Source organism: Canis lupus, chromosome 34 (genome assembly GCF_003254725.2).
Source record: "Canis lupus dingo isolate Sandy chromosome 34, ASM325472v2, whole genome shotgun sequence".
NCBI classification, from domain to species: domain Eukaryota; kingdom Metazoa; phylum Chordata; class Mammalia; order Carnivora; family Canidae; genus Canis; species Canis lupus.
This window is the reverse complement of record NC_064276.1, coordinates 8,265,354-8,284,491: the sequence shown is the minus strand read 5'-3', so window position 1 is coordinate 8,284,491 and position 19,138 is coordinate 8,265,354. Positions and strand designations below refer to the sequence as shown.

The window sequence follows — 19,138 nt, the reverse complement described above, 5'->3', positions numbered from 1 at the left end:
CCGTGTTCAGAACTCCAGAGAATACCCCTTGGAGGGTGAACAGTCTGACCCTTTCTGTGAGCTGGGGGCATGGTTTGGGTGGATCACTGTCTTCATCTACCAGAAACCTGCAAGAGGATGCTGCGACGATGTAGTGTAGTAAATCTGCTTGCCATCATTATGTGTGATTTTAGGTGGCTGTACAAAAGTACCCATCTCTTTAGGACCATTAATGTTTAAATAATGAATATCCATTATTTGACCCATAATGTCAGAGAAGCATACAACCCTGTAGGCTGCCATCTTGGGCAACATGTCCTGAGTCCCAGATTGGCAGCTGCTGTGATGATGAGGAGTGATGAGAAGCATCTAAGCCCCACTAAGTGACATGGAGATAGGGGAGGACAAGATCCTGGGTCACCTAAGTGTGTCTTAAAAAATAGTTGGGATGACGATATTTTGAAGACATACTTTTCGTTCCGCCCCAGGACCCCTGAACGTGGGTATTATTGATGGCATCATGTCTGGAGCCCGCCCCACGTGAGCTCCCAGGGGGCTGACGGGCTGGTGCCATAGAGGTGCTTGCCGCTGGGCGTCCAGGGGGTGAGGACATAGGGGCTCTGGTTTGTGCCAATGTCGCTTGTATTTTGTCAAGCTTTCCCAGTATTCTGCACCAGAGGGGCCCTCTCTCATCACTCCAGGTGCCACTTCAGTTAGCCACCAACATCTGCTGCCATAGCATCGTGGGCACCTTTCTTTGGTCATCTTCTTTCCACACATTTTTCCTTCACGTTCTTGGATCGTCTGGGTTTTTTCCTGAGTGTTTCTCTTGGGAGCTTCCCTAAAGTCCCGCTGCCAGAGTGTGTGGAGAGTGCTTGCCCGTGAAGTCATCACTATGGGTAACATTCTGTTATATTCAAATGAGACCTCTTGTCAACTCAGAGGCTTCAGGGGTGTTTCCTAAGGGGTAGAACTCACATCCCCAAACTTCAGCTTGGTATTCAGGGGCACCAACGATGAGGATGCAATACTTGGTCTCCCTGATTGCTAGGTATTTCTATACCTGTCTGTTCAGCAGTATGAGAAAGTTAACACGGCTGTGTCACAAGAGCACGGGCACCCGCCATCACTGGCAGGACCCAGGGGACAGAGGGAATGACACCACGTGTGGGGACTGACAGGGACTGCCTGTCTTTTTCAGGTGTCTGCTTTGTTCAAAGATGGAACGATAGGAGGAAACATCAACATTGCAATTGTAGGTCTGATTCTTCTAGAGGAAGAACAGGTAATAATCTGTCTCTGAAACCACCAGCTACTTTTCTCCCAGAAAAATAAATAATGCAACATGAGGCTTTATTTTCCTTGATGTGATCCTTCTGTGGACTCTTGACTTTCCCTCCCTTGGCAACTTAAAGTGTTTAGTATTTTGTGTCTGATGCATTGAGCTTTTTATCAGTTCTGTTCACGATTATTTGGATTTTGCACGTGTGCTGAGGTAGTAAGGAAGACCCTCTTAGGAGGCCTGTGAAAGCACAGAACAGAAGAGCTGCCTTCGGTGTGGGGATGGGAACCACATTGGGAAGAGAAAGTGCAAAGCATGTCTTCCACTGTCTCCCCACCATGAGCTTTTGGGCTGCCAGGTGGAACTGAGCCCTTTCTGCTTTTTGCTAGAACACTAAAACTACCCTCTGGCCAGCAGTGAAATTGTACTGTGGGGCATTGTGTCCTCTGTCACCTGTACACCTCCTCTGTAACTCCTGAGACTGACCGCATAAGCCCCTACCACCTTCAGTCACAGGATTGTGTTTTCACAGAGACTGAAATGTCAAGTGCATTTCTCTTGTTGAATCCAAATACCTAATTATGCTGGCTCTTGATCTCCATGGTTTGTAAAAGCATCTCCTTTGCCTCGTTCCAGTGTCCCTGTGTAAATGCACGGGCATGCACTGTGGTTCACAGTGAGGTCATATAGGAACGTTTGGTGGCACCTCAACCATCCAGAACTCTCTCTTCTGCTCAGCCCCGAGCTGATCACTGGCTCCTCATGGGATGATCGAGCCCAGCGGCCAGTCCACCCTTGCTGACATCCTAGCAGGGTCCCCTGTTAGCCATAGTTCTCTGGTTTATAAAACAAAATTTTTTTTTAGATGAAACCTAAGATCATCCATAAGATCTAAGATGCCTCCGGATGGTGAGCGGCTGCCGTGTTGCTCTTTTTCTGGGCAGAGTGGGGGCCTGCATGGGCACAAGCCCATTTCTAGCCTGACGGTCAGAAAGATACAACTTCATTGTCTTGGTGTGAGCGAGTGTCTGGGCGGGGGGTGATGAACTGGCAGGGCGTCTCAGGTGACAGGTTAATTATTCCTTGTATTAAATTGTTTTCACCTTGGAATCCTTCCAAGCTGCAGAGAATAAGCGAGGTTATCTTTTGATCGTACACCTGTGTTAACTTTGATTAATGCAGTGTTCCTGGAAATCACCTGCTGAAGAATGTGAGGCATGTCCCAGTGGTGATGCACGGCCTTTCACTTACGTGCATTTGACTCTCGGGAAAGACAAAATAAGCACCAAAAGGAGAAAACACATTCAGTGAGCGAGAAGCACAAATTTCAACCCAACCTTTAGTCATGAATGCCTTGCTCAGGCTGTCCTGGATCGAGCTGGTTGGCCTGGCTCTCTCTGACCAAGCCACAGGCAAAGCTAGCAGCAAAATCCACATAACTCCCCGCTGCCTAGTGGGTGTTCCTGCTACCCCCTACCCCCTAACATCTCCATTCCGCATTCCCCATAGGGGCCTTTCACTCTGACGTTTCCATGCTGCTCTGTTAGAACTTGGTGTATATGCATATGGTGGAACGTACCCTGCATCAGTTCCTTCTGGCTCGAGTCTGTTTTCTAGAAGTAGACCTTTACCGATTGACCTGCCCCTTCCCATAAGCATGTTGCTTTTGTAGGAAAGCAACTTCATTTAACACTGTCATAACAAACCCTAAGAGATAGAAATCCCACTTGCCCAGCTTGGTTATGAAATCAGCAGTCTAGGTGTTTTTATGCACCTGCGAAGTCACATATAAATGACTCTGTTGCTTTATATAAGTCTACAAATCTTTTTTTTTAATTTTTATTTATTTTTATGATAGTCACACAGAGAGAGAGAGAGGCAGAGACACAGGCAGAAGGAGAGGCAGAGACACAGGCAGAGGGAGAAGCAGGCTCCATGCACCGGGAGCCTGACGTGGGATTCGATCCCGGGTCTCCAGGATCGCGCCCTGGGCCAAAGGCAGGCGCTAAACCGCTGCGCCACCCAGGGATCCCAAGTCTACAAATCTTTCGCAAAGATTTTGATGCAGGCTTTTCATGCACAGCTGTCATCTTGGGGCACTGAAAATACATTCAGGGTCAGCCAAATACATACCAGCTGTATTTGTACAGAACTACAGAAACAACAGAAGTGTCTACATTGAATCTGTACTGTTTTTTTTTTATAAGACACCCTCCTTTGGATTTTAATCCATGAAATGGGTATATTACCTTATAGACCAGATCCACTATGTAGTTGAAATCTGAGTTGATGACAGTAGTGGAGTAACAGCTGCCTTGTGATGTGTTTTCCCTCTGTTGTCGTGGGGGTCTTGGTCTGTCTTGGCAGCCGGGGCTCGTGATAAGCCATCACGCAGACCACACGTTAAGCAGCTTCTGCCAGTGGCAGTCGGGATTGATGGGCAAAGACGGCACCCGCCATGACCACGCCATCTTGCTGACAGGTCTGGACATATGTTCCTGGAAGAATGAGCCCTGTGACACCTTGGGTAAGACCCTCCCTCAGAGTTTTGAGGAGCACTGTGCACTCTCAGGGGCCTGGGATGTTGAGGGTTCGCCCCCTGTAGCCAATCCACAGCGGTACCTGCTGCCGAATCCAGCTGTCAGAACAGATGTGCTTCCCTGTGTGCACTTCACGCCAAGCATAAGTGTGTGCATTTACTCCCCCAAAGTGATTACTTCACAAGGAAAAGTCCCTCGTAGATTCAAGAATTCCTTTAAGAAACTGTTTCTCTCTTTTCATCTCCCATTTGTGAGAACAGGGTGAAGGGATTCAAGGGTGTCCCATTCTGTGGCAGAAACATTTATGAATGTTTGTAGAGATGTAGCAATATTACATTCCCGATTTCCCTTTGCTAGACAGCAGCATTTGCTGAATGCTGCAATCTTAACAATTTTTTTAACCTGTTTATGAGGCTGGGTATGTGTTGGAGGTAGTACTTTGATATTTTCCCAAAGAGTGTAAAGCACAATGTGCCATTGACCAGGGTTCTCCTGGATGTTTTTTCTAACCCTACATTTCTTTCTGGGATGTTACACAGAAAGAGCTCGGCTGAACAGAGGTTAATTGTGACTGCTTGTTCCTGGAAAGACCTGCTTACAAGGCGAGCCCTGGCCTGCCTCTGAGAACCAGGACTCTGGGGTGCTTCCCAGCACCTTGCTTGAAGAGCTGGCTCACTGTGCCTACACCACTCGCTTGCACAGATAATGGAGTTTACACAGAGCGTCTGCCTTCCTTCTGGGAGTCTGGAGTTTGGGTGCAGGCCAGGCAGGGCTGCTGTGTGATCAGCCCTGGATAAAATCCTTGGGTCCTGGGTCTCTAATGAGCCTGCCTCGTGGTTCTGGGGGAATTGGGTGCATCCTGTGTGGATCCACTGGGAGACGCTCTGGAAACTCTTGCATGGTTTCCTCTAGACCTTTTCCCATGCACTCCTTCCCTTTGCTAATTTTGTTCTTCTGCATCGTTTGGTATCTGTATGAAACTATACCTGTGAGTATGACAAAGGCCGAGTCCTGTGAAACCCCCTGGCGAGTCTTTGGACCTGGGCTGGTCTTGGGGACCTCCTGATGCACTCATTTTCTATGGTACTTTCTTATTCAGACTTTTGAGAACACAGATTTTTTTTTAAGATTTTATGTATTTATTCACGAGAGAAAGATAGAGAGAGGCAGAAATGCAGGCAGAAGGAAAAGCAGGCCCCCTGTGGGGAACTTGATATGGGACTCGATCCCAGGACTCTGGGATCACACCCTGAGCCAAAGGCAGACGCTCAACCACTGAGCCACCCTGGCATCCCCACAGATATTTATTTAAAAAGGCAGAAATTCTCCTCCATCTACAGTGAATCCCCTTCTTTTGCTTTGCTCCAATTATAGCCTGTGACGTGAGCACCATATAGAGCCATGATTTTTTTTCCATGTGGAGAGCAGATCCCCTTCACTCATGTTGCAAAGAGCCCTTTATGTGCTTGTCTGATAGTTTCCATTCAGATTTCACTAGGTGAAGCTAAGAAACACACCTCTCTAAAGGATGGAGGATAAACAGGCATATATAATACACCATCTTCATTTTATTGCAACAACACTGCTGTATATTCTTTTGGTCTCTGTGCCCTGTAGGATTTGCGCCCATAAGTGGAATGTGTAGTAAATATCGCAGCTGCACGATTAATGAAGATACAGGTCTTGGACTGGCCTTCACCATTGCCCACGAGTCTGGACACAAGTGAGTGCACTCCATGGGAGGGTGGATTCTGGGGTGCTTTCCCTACTGGATGATTGCCATAGAAATACTGATTTATTAGGTCAAGTCTGTAAGAGGCATCCCATTTATCCAAGGAGAATGTCACCAACAAGTAGGACATGGATCCTTTAAGTACTTCTTATGTTTTTGTTTGGTTGGTTGGTTGATTTTTATTTTTTTTTAAAACAGGCTACATGCCCATTATAGAGCCCAACATGGGGATTGAACTCACAACCATGAGATCAAGACCTGAGCTGAGGTCAGGAATCAGATACTTAACCAACTGAGCCACCCAGGGCTCCCCTTCTTATGTTTTTATTTTAGTGCCCAACCATGCATAGTCTAAAGCCATGGAGATTCCCACATTTACACTCTCTGCCCTCTGCTCTCCCTTCACTTCCCGGCTCACACATGCGTGTACAATTGCACTCAGTTGTCTCAGCCTCTGCTCTTTTGTCCTGTTTTGCACTTTGATCCTGTGTGCTGACCTCATTCCATGGTTAGTTCCTATGGGGGACGACAGTGACAAGGAGGCCTCCTGTTGTCAACCAGTTACCCTGGAGTTTTGCATATAATTTCTAGGCACATATTTTTTGACCGATGTGCCAAGCAGAGTTTGGGGAATGCAGGTTAGACGAGAGGCTGGGCCTGGTAGGAACTGGTCTGCTGCCCAAATTTCCATATGCCCAGCATGGTCAGTTTCGAAATGGAGGAAGTCAGGGTGCACTGGGCCTGGATTTGGCACAGGTTGATGTCAGCGCTGGACTGGCAGGGCTCAGCGACAGGTGGCCTGTCATTGGTGGCATCTTTAACATGAAAATTTTACATTCGTTTCTATAGAATTAAAACTTTCTGTCAATTACTTACAGGAACTATCATTCTTAAATGAGATTTCCTGGGCCAATCATTCTATAAGCTGCCTTGGGTCAAGGCATCTCTGTTAGAGCTTTTGCCTTCCAGAGGCTCACCTGCTATTTCCTGTACTTGTGTAATCAGCGTGAGCTCCAGCAGTGGGAGCGCAGGTGTCTTCCTGCTACACTGCAGTTCTGCTTGAAGTTTCTTCCAGAAAATGCACAACCAGGCTTTTTTGCTTTTTACTTTCACCCTGATTTTACTTACAAATCACAAAATCTGCAAAAGGCAGTGTTCATGATTCAGTTTTTGCAGAACCGACCTCTCCATCCCCGGGTATAAATGGACTGAGGCTATGCCTGTTCTCTGTACCTGTTCACAACATCTGTGGGTACACGCACACATGTCTGTGTGCTTCTGTGCATATATGCGCACCTGCCTGTAGTGCAATCCCATGGAGGCCTTGACTGTGTGAACTGATGACCTGAAAATGAAGCTTATACTCTGCTTCTGATCCTTTCATCATTAGAGGTAATGATTGACTTTTTCAGTGCCTAGAAAATTTCCCCTATACTTTATGAAGCTTCCAGTTAAATCATAATTGTATTTCTAATAGGCTGCTAGAGTTAAAACTTCAAAAACTCTCATTAAGTTAACGACACGAGGCTCCTGCTGTCCCCTGAACCATACCTGAATCTAATTAAACAATCCAGGTAAGAAATGTTTAAGTCACAAAGGCTGAGCCGCTCAGTATTAAGGGAGCAGATGAAGCGCAGGACTGGCCATGCACACAGCTGCAGGTGGCAGGTCTAACCAAAGTTAAACTGAATCCATCGGAGACTGGTCTTCAGTGTCAGCAAGAATCAGTGTCTTTTTTTTATTTTTTTCAAAGCAGTCAATTAATATTCCTTTTCATCACCAGGACTGGATCTAGATGGAGAAACTCTTTCTTCCAAACAAGATAAATGTGTATTTTGTTTTTTGGGTTTTTAAAAATATTTTATTTATTTATTCATGAGAGACACAGAGAGAGAAGTAGAGACACCGGCAGAGGGACAAGCAGGCTCCCTGCGGGGAGCCCAATGCTGGACTCGATCCCAAGACCATGACCTGAGCCAAAGGCAGACGCTCAACCACTGAGCCACCGAGGCACCTCAAGATGAAAGTGTTTTTATTGCAAGTGGGATGATGGGTGGAGAGCAAGGAAATGGGCTGTAGTTTGGATGAAGGGGAGTTCCCCCACCCCCTCTCCTCTAGACTTAATGTCCAGAAAATTATCAGGTCCTTCTTGAGCTCACCTGACATTTAGAAGACAGGATGCAAGAGACAGGAACTGGGAACTCTGACCATTTCATTTCGCCAATGAAGTCACTTCCAATCATATTGAGGAAATAGGAAGTTCTTGTAGGAGATGTGCAAATGAGTTGCATGTGCCAAATGGCGAAATGAGTGACAATAGTACTACTAGTAATAACGGCAGTACTAATAGTATCACCTGCTGTTCGTGGAACACTTTTTGTGAGATTTGCAGAGCGATTTCACATGCAGCTCAAGCCAGGGATACCACTGGGGACACTCCTGTCTCTGCTCCACCAGTCTGGCGGGTAGACTATGCCAAGCGTTCAGCAAATGTGAATGAATGGAACAGACAGAGTGAGTCAGGGAAGAGTAGATGGATGAACGGAGTCATTTGCCATGACAACTATATCAAATGGGAGAAACATGCAAGACTCAGTGATCTAACCCCATGGGTTTTTGTTGCATTGAATTGAAAATGAACACACCTATCCAGTTCATTTATTTAATAAGTATCACTTCTTGCAGAAGAGTTGTAGCTTTGGTGCTTGGATCAAGCATCATAACATCAACAGCATGTCTGTCAACGAACTCCAAGGGGAGTCTATTTTTTGAGTTCTGCACCTTAAGGATTAATAAGTAATCTTACATCTGTTAGGACTTTATAAAACATCCTGTCTTACAGGTTAATTTTACTTCTTCAGGTTTGTTTACATTCAGAGGATATTACTGAAGTTGGAGGTGTACTTTTACTCCAGGCTTTTCAGCCAGAGGTTTTCTAACCTTTGACTCAAAGAAAGATCTCTGTGGATGTCCAGCCAATTTCTTCTACTAAGTCCAGTTATTTTCATGTCAGGGCATCTTGTGGTTTCACTAAGAAATCTGACTTCCATAGGGAATCGCTAAGAACCAGTGTTTGGATTTGTGTTGGGAAAGGAAGGGAGATGGAGCCAGCAGTGAGGATGTGTGTTCTCCTTTAGGATGCGGGATTGAGTCGGGATCGTTCCTAAACCAGTGGTGTAGCATAAGCATCCTGGCATGTTCAATCACTTTGCATAGGATGTGCAGGTTGCTAGACGCAGTTGTTGAAAATCAGCATAGACACATTGAGCTCAGAGCTACAGGTTTTGGAGGACAAGTCACCTGAATGGCATGAGTCCATTTGGAAATCCCTGTGTACTAAGGAAGTCATGCAATCGAGGAGTAGGACCTTAAGCCTGGGATTCTGGATCCACATGGTTCTCCTGCAGCTCGGCAGCCAGCAGTGCGTGTTGCCTTTTCTTCTCTTGCCTAGGCTTCCATCTGCAAAACCAAGAGAGTCTGAGATCCTCTGCATGTGTTTGCAAGAGCAATTTAAAGTGTATTGGTTGAGCTGAGCATTCATAGCATACAACACAGGCTTAAATGCTTAACTTGCATTATCGTTTCAGACTATCAAGACAATATTAAAACATATTTGCTGTGCTTAGGAGTATTCAGGACCCATCATTCTGCCACCTGTCTTCTCCCGCATATATTGACCCCATTCACTGGGTACAATTTCCATCCTGCCAGCAAAACATTGTGTGGGGTTCTATGAAAAGACTAGTGATTCACCCCCTCCAAGAGTCTTAACAGAAAGACAAAATAGATATGGTGTGCAAAGATCGGGCCATGCAGGCTGTAGGCATTGCAAGAGGCCACATAAGGGAGGACCAGGGAAGTCCCGAAAGAAGCAGAATTGGCTTCCTAATACAGTTAGCTCAAGCAGGCTTGGCTGGTGAGGTTAGATGCCCTTTCACACATTTGATGGTGAGGTGTAAACCTCCCCGAGTTGTGGCTGTGCTGCGTCATCAACCTGACTCAACCTGAGTCCCTATAGCTGGGTCAGGGAGGCACCAGTGATTCTGAAGGCTTATAGAATATCATAAAGATCTTCTGGCCAGAGATTGTAAGATTGCCCTCTAGGGAGCCCAGCAGGTTGTGGGTCATTCCTTACAAATTTTATTTTTTGTACCTCCTAAGACTTTTTGTTCCTGAATCCAAAAAGTATTTGACACCTATTGACTTTTGGCTGCACACACACACACACACACACACACGCACACCATACGTATGTATACAAGTAACATGTGGGTAGTGAGTAAAATGAGCAAGATCACATTTGAATCAGGAAATGGATAGAAGTTAAGGATTTTCCTTTGCAATATGCATAGTGCCAGGTCTTCTGTGCAATTTTAGAGCAAGGTTTTATTATATAGATAAGGAAAATGAGGCCTGGTGACTTAAGTAAATTGCCTCAAATCCAATTGCTTGTGAATGACAGAGGTAAGACCCTGATCGAGGCCCCCAGCTGCTCAGCCTCCCCTTTTTTGGTTGCTTGACCTGCCCCAACCCCCGAGACCTGCCTGATGCTGTGTCCACATCAGCTTCTTCCCTCTCAAGGGTGGGAGTTGAGGGGGTGTGCTTCTTGGAAAGTCCACATCAGAGCTCTGATACCTAGGTCCACTTACGGCAGTGTCATGGCACCAAGGGTGTGATTTAACCATCCGGATGACATGTTTACTTCAAAGAGTTTCTTGTTTCCTTAACTACTGCTGTCTGAATAGTCTGAGATAGTTGATACAACCTCTAACAAGATGTGGCCATTCATCATTTCAGGTAACTCATTAGTAATAAGGGAATATTTGCTGCTGCAATGGAATCACTCAAAACATACTGTAGAGACATTAAAAGCATTGCACTCTGAATATAATTCTCAAGTCCAGTTTAATCTGAAATTATGTTTACACTTGGGTATTTGAGTGGGCGTTATAGCTGAAAGGTTGGTCTTATTTATGCAACAAACATCAGTGGAGAACCTGTTTTGGGCTAGTGAGTGTACTGGCCTGGGGCTGAGCATGGATAAGAAGAACCTCTGTCCTCTAGAAACTTAAAAGCTAGTAGATGGGAAAGAAAACAGTATATACTGTTACAACATATGGGGTGATAAAAACTTTGAATGAAATACTATGGTTCACGGAAGCAAAGAAAATGGTATGAATAACTTGAATAGTTATTATATTTCTTGGTTGCCAAAATACCAGCCTTATCTTCAAAATATGTTCTGTTCATCCTTCCATGACTTTATTAATGTTGCTATCAAATGTGATCACTGTGTGGTACTTTTCATGCTAATGTACTGGCATCCATCACAGTACAATATATGGGCATCGTACTTCTTGGAAAGACAACTCACAAAGTTGTCTTTGTGTCAGTAGTCATGCTGAGATTTGGGTGGGCATCATCGGGATTACTTTACTGCATTAGAATACACCCAAATACCAGAGCCTAACTCCCAAGCTGCTACTAAATAAAAAAATCTACCAGGAAGGGCTCTGAGGTGCTACACTATGTGCTGCATTTCTCAGGTATTTTGACACACAGCAGAGTTTGAGAATCAATTCTAAAAAGAATCATTGAAAATACCTTAGATTGAAAAGTTTAAGACCCACATGTCGCCGGACCAGGGCTGTTGTGGCTCTCATTTCCTTAGAAATGTAGGCAGAGTGGTAGCAAATTTATCTCGGGTACCCCAAACCACATCTTCATAGGTCAAGGGCCACCTAAAAGAGGGTACCCTGGTCATTCGTTTTCCTAACTTCCTCCCCAAGGCAGCCACCCATATGTGATTACAGGCTGAATCCCTTTCGTAGCCATGACACATTTCCTCTGCTATATGGTTACCCTGGCCTTGATTGATTGCTTTTAATAGAACTTCAGAGGATGGGTGGAGGCTGAAATGACTCCATCTGCATCACCCTTGGTACTGAGCAGGAATTTTGCAGAAATTCAACAATGTTGCACGCCAAATTTCCTTGGATACGCCCTTCAATCGTGCTCGTGTTACGCTCTTGCCCGGGTCCTGCCTGGGCTCTGTTGTCCGGAGTGTCAGGTCCCAGTTCTGACTCTGAGATGGTGGGCACGGGCCCCTCCAGTCCTCATTCTTGGTGGCACGATATTCTATGTACTTTATAGGCTTTTTCAGGAGGTTCAAGTTAGAAAATACAAATAATGTGGTTAATATCCGGCTTGAAAACTAGTGAGTGCTTACAAGTGTTAGCTGTTATTTTTGCTGATACTATTAAATCTCTATTAGCAAGCCATTAAGTGGGAAACTGTGTCTTTAGCCTCAGTAGCAAGTGCAGATTCCCTGGCCCACTGTTGGAGCCCGTTTCCCTGGTGCTTAGAGTCTTCTGTCCCTGCTTCCTCTTGTCATGGGATTCTTGGTGGAAGAATGTCCTCAAGCCCAGTAGCCATCTTGCCCTTCATTGCTTTGCCCCTGGCCTTCCCCTTTGCCCTGTACCCCACTCATGTGGAACCCCATTATCTAAGAATCCATACAGTGATTTGGCAGGTACTAGACAGACATTAATGGCCAGCAATGACTCGACTCTCTAAGAATATATTTGCCCTAATGGGAAGTCTTCAGGGTCAAATAGAGCTCTCAAATCCCCCAGGCTTTCTCCCTGAGGCAGTTAGTTGTGCTTTTCTAGGGTAGATGAAGATGGCAACCTGAGACACCCCTACAGGCCAAAGCTCTAGGCAGTTAAGAAGAAGCTGATTTGGTGGAGAGATGTAATGACTTAGTGAATGGCATTCTTATAGGCATAGGGCTAGAGCTTTCTCAAGTGACTGTGAGGGGGTGCCAGTTGACATTGTGGAATTGGCCCATCTGTAAAGGATCCTGTTAAGGACTCTAAGAGCCAATGTAGCTTGAGTCCCAGATGGTCTGATTTTTAGGGAGGAGCAACAGGTGTACCTTTAAGCAATTCCCGCACATAAAGGCAGCCAGAACACCCCATGGAGCTACTTCTTCCAAAGGGACGCAAGGAATGTGGTCCAGCTGTGACCGTCCCAGCAGTGCAGACCTGGCGTGAGGTGGAGTAGCCCCTGGCGGGATTAGGGACAAAGTGTCAGCATCGCAGGGGACCTGCAAGAGGAAGTCAGCTCTCCAGTTATAGGAGGCATCCAAGTCACCTGGGGAACCCACATTTGTGTTTCTGACAAACACCTGGAAGTTCTAAAAATTCCTGGTGAGCAGAAAAGAGTGTAGAGAGATGAAGCACTATAGAACACTGTCAGCATTATCAAGATCAAGTGACCTGCCCTCCACACCCCACTTGAAAGTTTTTTAAAAAATAATTAGAACATCTGTCTTTAGCAGACATCTGGACGTGTGCTCCATTTTCTGTTGGTATGCTCTTTCAAACAACTGACCAAATGGTAGCTCTACTGTCCACCATTTGGCTGTACAGACATTTTATTTCTGCCTGTCTGGCACACAGAAGGGAGGCGTCCACAGCATTGGCATGTGTGTTTGCTAGAATATATTAGGTCATTGATGCTGTTCTTTGTTTTGAAAGAATCATTTCTTTCTCTCGTAGCTTCGGCATGGTCCATGATGGAGAAGGGAACATGTGCAAAAAGTCTGAGGGCAACATCATGTCCCCTACATTGGCAGGACGCAACGGGGTCTTCTCCTGGTCACCCTGCAGCCGCCAGTACCTGCACAAATTTCTAAGGTATGAACTCCTGGAGCTGGTTGTATGTCCCTTAGCGCCCTTATAGATCCCTCCCTGATCAGCCTGATTCTATCCAAGCAGCCCAGGCGTGGCTGTGACTTCCCAAGATGGTTCCCATTCGAAGGTGTCTTGAGACATTCACTTGGCCAAGAAGTTTGCCAAACATTTCCTTTGAGCGCCAAGTCCTGCAGGCTTGAGCCAACATCATTTGACCTTTAGACTCAAAGGAAACCCAAGATACTTACCAAATCAAAGTATTTGTCACTAATGCTGAGTTGTTTTAAATTCTCACTTCCGTAACTAAACATTTTTTATTCATGGATTGGAAGACCTGCCATGCACAGAGTGGGAAAACAGCACATGTAACTTTTGGGGATTTTTTTTGGGTGGGGGTTGCTTTTCCACAAACTGCATTTCTTATTAGAAGAAGAAACCTTAGCCTGTTTCTAAAATCTCACAATTTTAATAATTATTTTTGGAAACTTTTATTATAGCACAAGCATAGTCAATACTTTGACCTCCTGAAAAAGATAGTCAGGAGATTTTAAACCTTTTAGAGAAAGAAGGGACTTTAAGGAGCAGCCTTAGATCTGCTAGTAAGACTGATTGTCCCCCAAATCTCCAGGACGTTGAGTTTGGAGTTTGTTTTCAGCTTAAGGCTCGAGCCTTATTTCTGACTCGCACCATCTTCCTACACAGGTCAACAAGTCTGCTGCACGGGGTCCTCCCATCCTGCAGCTGCTGCTTCTTATAGGAGTTAGTTGTGCACAGCAGCCAGCAGTTCCCAGGGCAGGAGGGGGCCGAGGAGGGCGTGCAGGACAGGGCTGTGTTCCTGGCAGCAAGGACGCAGCTGACGGCCCACATTGCAAGGGGCTGGGTCAGAATGTCGTCTGCCCCTGTGCTCCGAGGGGAGAGACAGAGGCCCACGTGTGCCCATCGTTGGCCCCAACTCCTGCCACGGGGGAAACGGAACCCAGATTTCGGTGTGGGCATCCTGGCCCCGGCCCCTGGCCCCGGCCTCTCCCCCTCTGCTCCCAGGAAGCCTGGATGCAAACAGCCCAGCAACAGCACTTCTGTTGAAATCAGAGCCTCTACTTTTGTTATCTTAACACACTGACTTGTTTGAATTTGAAAAAGATGGGAGACTGTCTTCCTTCATGTGGAAAGTAGCTTTTAACTCTGGGAAGGTGACCTCCTCTGAGAAGCAGCTTAGGCTCCCAGCATTCCCTCCTTCTCGTCCCTTCTGAGTGGGTTCTCTGGGGCCCCAGCAGTGGCACCTGCAACCCACTGCGGTCCCAAGATTCTGTTCCTCGTGGCAGACACACCCCTTTCCACCTATGTCATTTCGGGAACATTACTGTTGCCCTGGCCCTGGCAAGGAGACCTGCTTTTGCTCAGCAGGGAGGACATGTGTATTTGTTGTACAGAAATGTAGTTTGCCAGACACACAGAAGGCTTATGCTCCCTCTCTGACGAACATGCCGACTCTCAATAATCCACTGATTCCTGTCAAGGAGACACAAAGCATGTGCTTCCTTATTCCCCAAATGCGTCAGTGCTGGCAGGAAAGGGGCCGCCGCGGTTAGTTCTCCATTAAATGGGTTCACATTTCTGAGATTCATCAAGGAAGGTTTGAGAGTTAGCACTCTTGTGTCGGTGATATGTGCTTGGACAAAGCTAACAAACCAAATCACCTTACTTTAAGAACTTGGAGCAGATTATGACAAGAAAACATACAAAAAAGTCTTTAGGGGCACCTGGGTGGCTCAGTCAGTTAAGCATCTGACTCTTGATTTTGGCTCAGGTCATGATCTCAGGGATTGAGCCCCATATTGGGCTCTGCACTGGATGTGGAGCCTGCTTGGGCTTCTCTCTCTCCCCGTGCCCGTCTGCACTCATGCACACTCTCTCTCTTAAAAAAAAGTAGGGGTGGGGACACCTGGATGGCTCAGTGGTTGAACGTCTGCTTTCGGCTCAGGTTGTGATCCTGGGGTCCTAAGATTGAGTCCTACATCAGGCTCCCTGCATGGAACCTACTTCTCCCTTCGCCTGTATCTCTGCCTCTCTCTCTGTGTCTCTCATGAATAAATAAATAAAATCTTAAACAAAATTAGAATTGACAGATGAACAGGAAGAGCAAATGAAAATAAAAAATGAAAAACAGAAAAAAACAATTATATCAATCTTAAAATACAGACTTTGGCTGTGATTTTGTTTTTGTTTTGGTTTTTTTTAATTTTTATTTATTTATGATAGTCACACAGAGAGAGAGAGCGAGAGAGGCAGAGACACAGGCTGAGGGAGAAGCAGACTCCATGCACCGGGAGCCCGACGTGGGATTCGATCCCGGGTCTCCAGGATCACGCCCTGGACCAAAGGCAGGCGCCAAACCGCTGCGCCACCCAGGGATCCCTGGCTGTGATTTTGAAGCTTGAAATTGGGCAGAAGTCTTTCTAGGAAGCAAAGCAAGAAAGGAGATCAAATCTATTCACAGTAACACAAAATAGGGCAAATACCAACATTTCAAGGAAAGTGAGGCTTTTGCCAGCACAGAATTCTTTAAAAGAAATGAAACTGTGTCTATATATATACAGAACTATAGGTCTATCCAAGTGCCTGCAGTGATAGACGTCTCTATATATTTTATACACATCCTTTATATTTACAGAATACTCTTTATGCATCTGCTATATAAAATATATTTCACATACTTGTAACAAATTATATGTCATAGAGTGAGTGCTTGTAAGTACTAATAGTCACACAAAATAAAAACATTGGTAGAAAATACCTCAGTGGTTACGGTGGGCACACTAACCCACGTTGCCTGATGGCTCCCCCCTTCTACCCTCCTCTGGAGCCCACGCTAGGGGGAGTCCATCCTGGGCCAGTCCCAGACACCAGGACATATGCCTCTACCTCTCCTGTTTTTGCCCCAACATGATGCCAGCCACTGAATAGGGAACATGGAGTGGAGGTGGGGCCCCAGGGTGCATGACCCATGCTGGCTGGACCAGAACTGGAGGAGGAGAAACAGATTGGCAACTCCCAGGAGCCACCAGCTTAGCTGCCAGATATCTACCTTCCAAGTGCAACCGGTGCACGTTCCTACAGTAAAAGCCCAGAACTAGTTCTTCCAAGCTAGGAATTAGTGGCAAAAGTATCCCACTCCTACTGTACCCTATAGACGCCATTCAGGCTTCCACTGGCCTCTACTGAGCTCCTCACCTTGGGTTTTAGGTTTTCTTTATTTTCTCCTTCCCTTTTTCTCTTTCTTTATTATTTTTTCAATAAAACCTCTCCTTCCCTTTTTTTTCTGTTGCACAAATTACATTGTCTTGTCTCTAGAACACCTCGGGACGGGGTCATGTGGGTATTTCTGTTGGTTATACGCCCGTTTGTTCATTATCACAGACCACTCCCTGCACCCACGTGGAGCCTCAAGCCCGGGGCTTGTTTCCCTTCCTCGCTGCCTGTCCCCTCAGTCCTCCAGATGACCTTGTAGCAAGTCTTCTGAACCTTCTGAGGTCTTCCCTCGTGTTCTTATGATGAGACTTCACATCAGTCAAGATATTTTACCGCCTAAGGGAAAGATGGCTGTCTTCCATATTTTATGCCTCCCAAGAAGAGTGAGAGTTTTGTGGGTAATATCTGTCTCTTGGTAATATAAATCTTTATTCTAGTAACATAGGCTTGATTGTTTTTCTATTACTTCTATTACCAGAAAAGACAGTGTTAGCATCATTCTACAAGTGACATGACACATCCAGGTCCTTTCAACATTTGCTGTACCCTGTGCTGGGTTCTTATGGAGTCAAGTTGGTCATTGTTAGCGTTGTTTGTAGCTGATTCTTGCAGCTGTTCAGATTTGTTTAGTGTGTGTGTGTGTGTGTGCACGCACACACACACGCACGTGAGTGAAGAATTCTGCTTTCTGTAATAAAAAAAAGAGCATAAATATAAGTTCCCATTGGCGTTTTCTATATCACAGATCCTTTCTATACTTTTCTAGATTATTTTTCAAAATTTTGACAGCTTTTTCATCTCTGTGGTTTTGATGAAAAGAATCACTATTAATTTTTTTGAAATGTACCCAGACAGCCTGGAAAGCACAGGATGCGAGATTTGGGTGTACAGTTAGAATCAGCATCATGAAAGAATCCAGATAAGGTTTTTAAGCTGCCAAGAACTATAGGAGAACTCATGGAAAGAGAATAGTTATATGCTTAGAGAACACTTGTTTTGATGACATTAGATATGGGCTGTGATCTTCAAATCAGACTGTAGTCCCAGCAGGGGTTGCCAAGAGTGTGGTTCAAAGACATGTTTGCTCTGGGATCCCAGGACGGTTCGATGTCTGCTCAAGTGTGCTCATTTGTTTTTGTGTCAGTCCGTAAAACCCTTGTGTGGCGATTCAGTAATAAACTTTTATTTTCAAGAACTTTGCCAATTTTGCTGGGCCACATGATTATAAACAGATATGCAGGATTATACATGCTCAAATTTGTTTTCTTGAAAGAGTAAATTTTCCAAGAGAGCCTCCTGTTGTCAAATTCACTCAAGCTTTCTTTTTCTTGGGATGACCAGTCGTGAATCGGACATGTCTACACTGTGTTAGCAGTGATGTCTCATTGGTTTAATGAATCAGAGACTATCTTCTTTGACATGTTTGCTGACTTCCTGCTTTCCAAGTAATCACAATCCCGTTATGTTCTCTACCAATTAGGTGGCTCTTTGGATATGATCCCAACAATGAGTAAGGATAAGTGGCTAACTTTTAAAGATGAGTCCACTTTCCTTTATTAGCATTTGGTACGTGGAAGAAAAATATAGAAAAAAAAAAAAAAAAAGGAAGTCAACTGGTCCAAAGTTGTCAGCACAACTTTCTCCACAGTTGGTAGTCAAGAAGGATAGATACATGTTTGGAGTAAATTCATCAACCTAGTCAGTGAAGTCATGTGTCATTTCCTAGGAACAGACACAGACCTCATCTCTTTACTCATGTCTGTGTCCAGGAGGCCGAGGACGAGGGAAATTTTAGCTCATTATTTTAAAGCAATAACATTAACAGCAGGGACTCATCTTCAATTTACTTTTTAAAAATTTGAATCATGTACTACACATTAGTGAACATGCCTCCCCTCTGACCCCATGATCCTATTTTCAGTCCATGGGGTAAAGGGCCCTCGCTGGCAACCAGGAGCTTGAGGGGTGCGTGGATCCCCTGCCGTGCCCCATACCACCTTTGTCAATGAGAAAATTTGATTTGACCCAAGAGCCCATTAAGCATGTTTTGGGGTGTAATGGAAAGAACACATTTCACTTCATATCTTGCCCTGCTGTACAGTGTTCATCATGAGAAAAACCAAGCCACAGCTGTCCGTGGTTTCCGCAGTGAGATTGGAGAACGGGCTCTGCCCTGTGGTGGAAAGAGCAGCCCACGAAATCAGAGCTGACATGCTGATCGTGTCTCTATCATTCATGTCTGGGAAGGCCTTGACGTTGGCAAGTCACATAATCTGTTCCGAGGGCCCCTGTTCCTGACTTGGGCAAGGAGGGGAGACAACTGTCAGATCTCTCAAGCTCTCTCACATGTTATGGCTGGTCAGTTAGAGCAGGAAAAGGATTTTGAAATATCACTCTGGTACCTTTGACCTTGCCTTGTTTTTTATTAACATTATTTTTGTGGTGATTAAAAAGATCTGCAGAAAAGCACAAAATTTAAGGGTGCAGCTCAGTGAATGAACTCACATAGTGCGTTGTAGTGTAACTTCTTCCCAGAAGAACCAGCAGTTCTAAGATGAATGGGTTCTGGGGGCTCTCATGCACAGCATGGTGACTGGTGAACAGCCCTGTATTCTATGTTTGAAAGCTGCTAGGAGAGTAGATCTTAAAAGTTCTCTTG

General features: G+C 45.4%; 1 protein-coding gene across 1 annotated transcript in view; it reads left to right on the top strand.

Moving 5' to 3' along the window:
• ADAMTS16 (ADAM metallopeptidase with thrombospondin type 1 motif 16) overlaps nt 1–19,138 on the top strand; it is a 149,616-nt gene that overhangs the window by 39,278 nt on the left and 91,200 nt on the right. The window contains exons 6-9 of the mRNA XM_049105653.1: nt 1,181–1,264; nt 3,629–3,788; nt 5,419–5,524; nt 13,096–13,233. Coding sequence (XP_048961610.1) covers nt 1,181–1,264; nt 3,629–3,788; nt 5,419–5,524; nt 13,096–13,233 — 488 coding nt within the window. The remainder of the gene's footprint in view (nt 1–1,180; nt 1,265–3,628; nt 3,789–5,418; nt 5,525–13,095; nt 13,234–19,138) is intronic.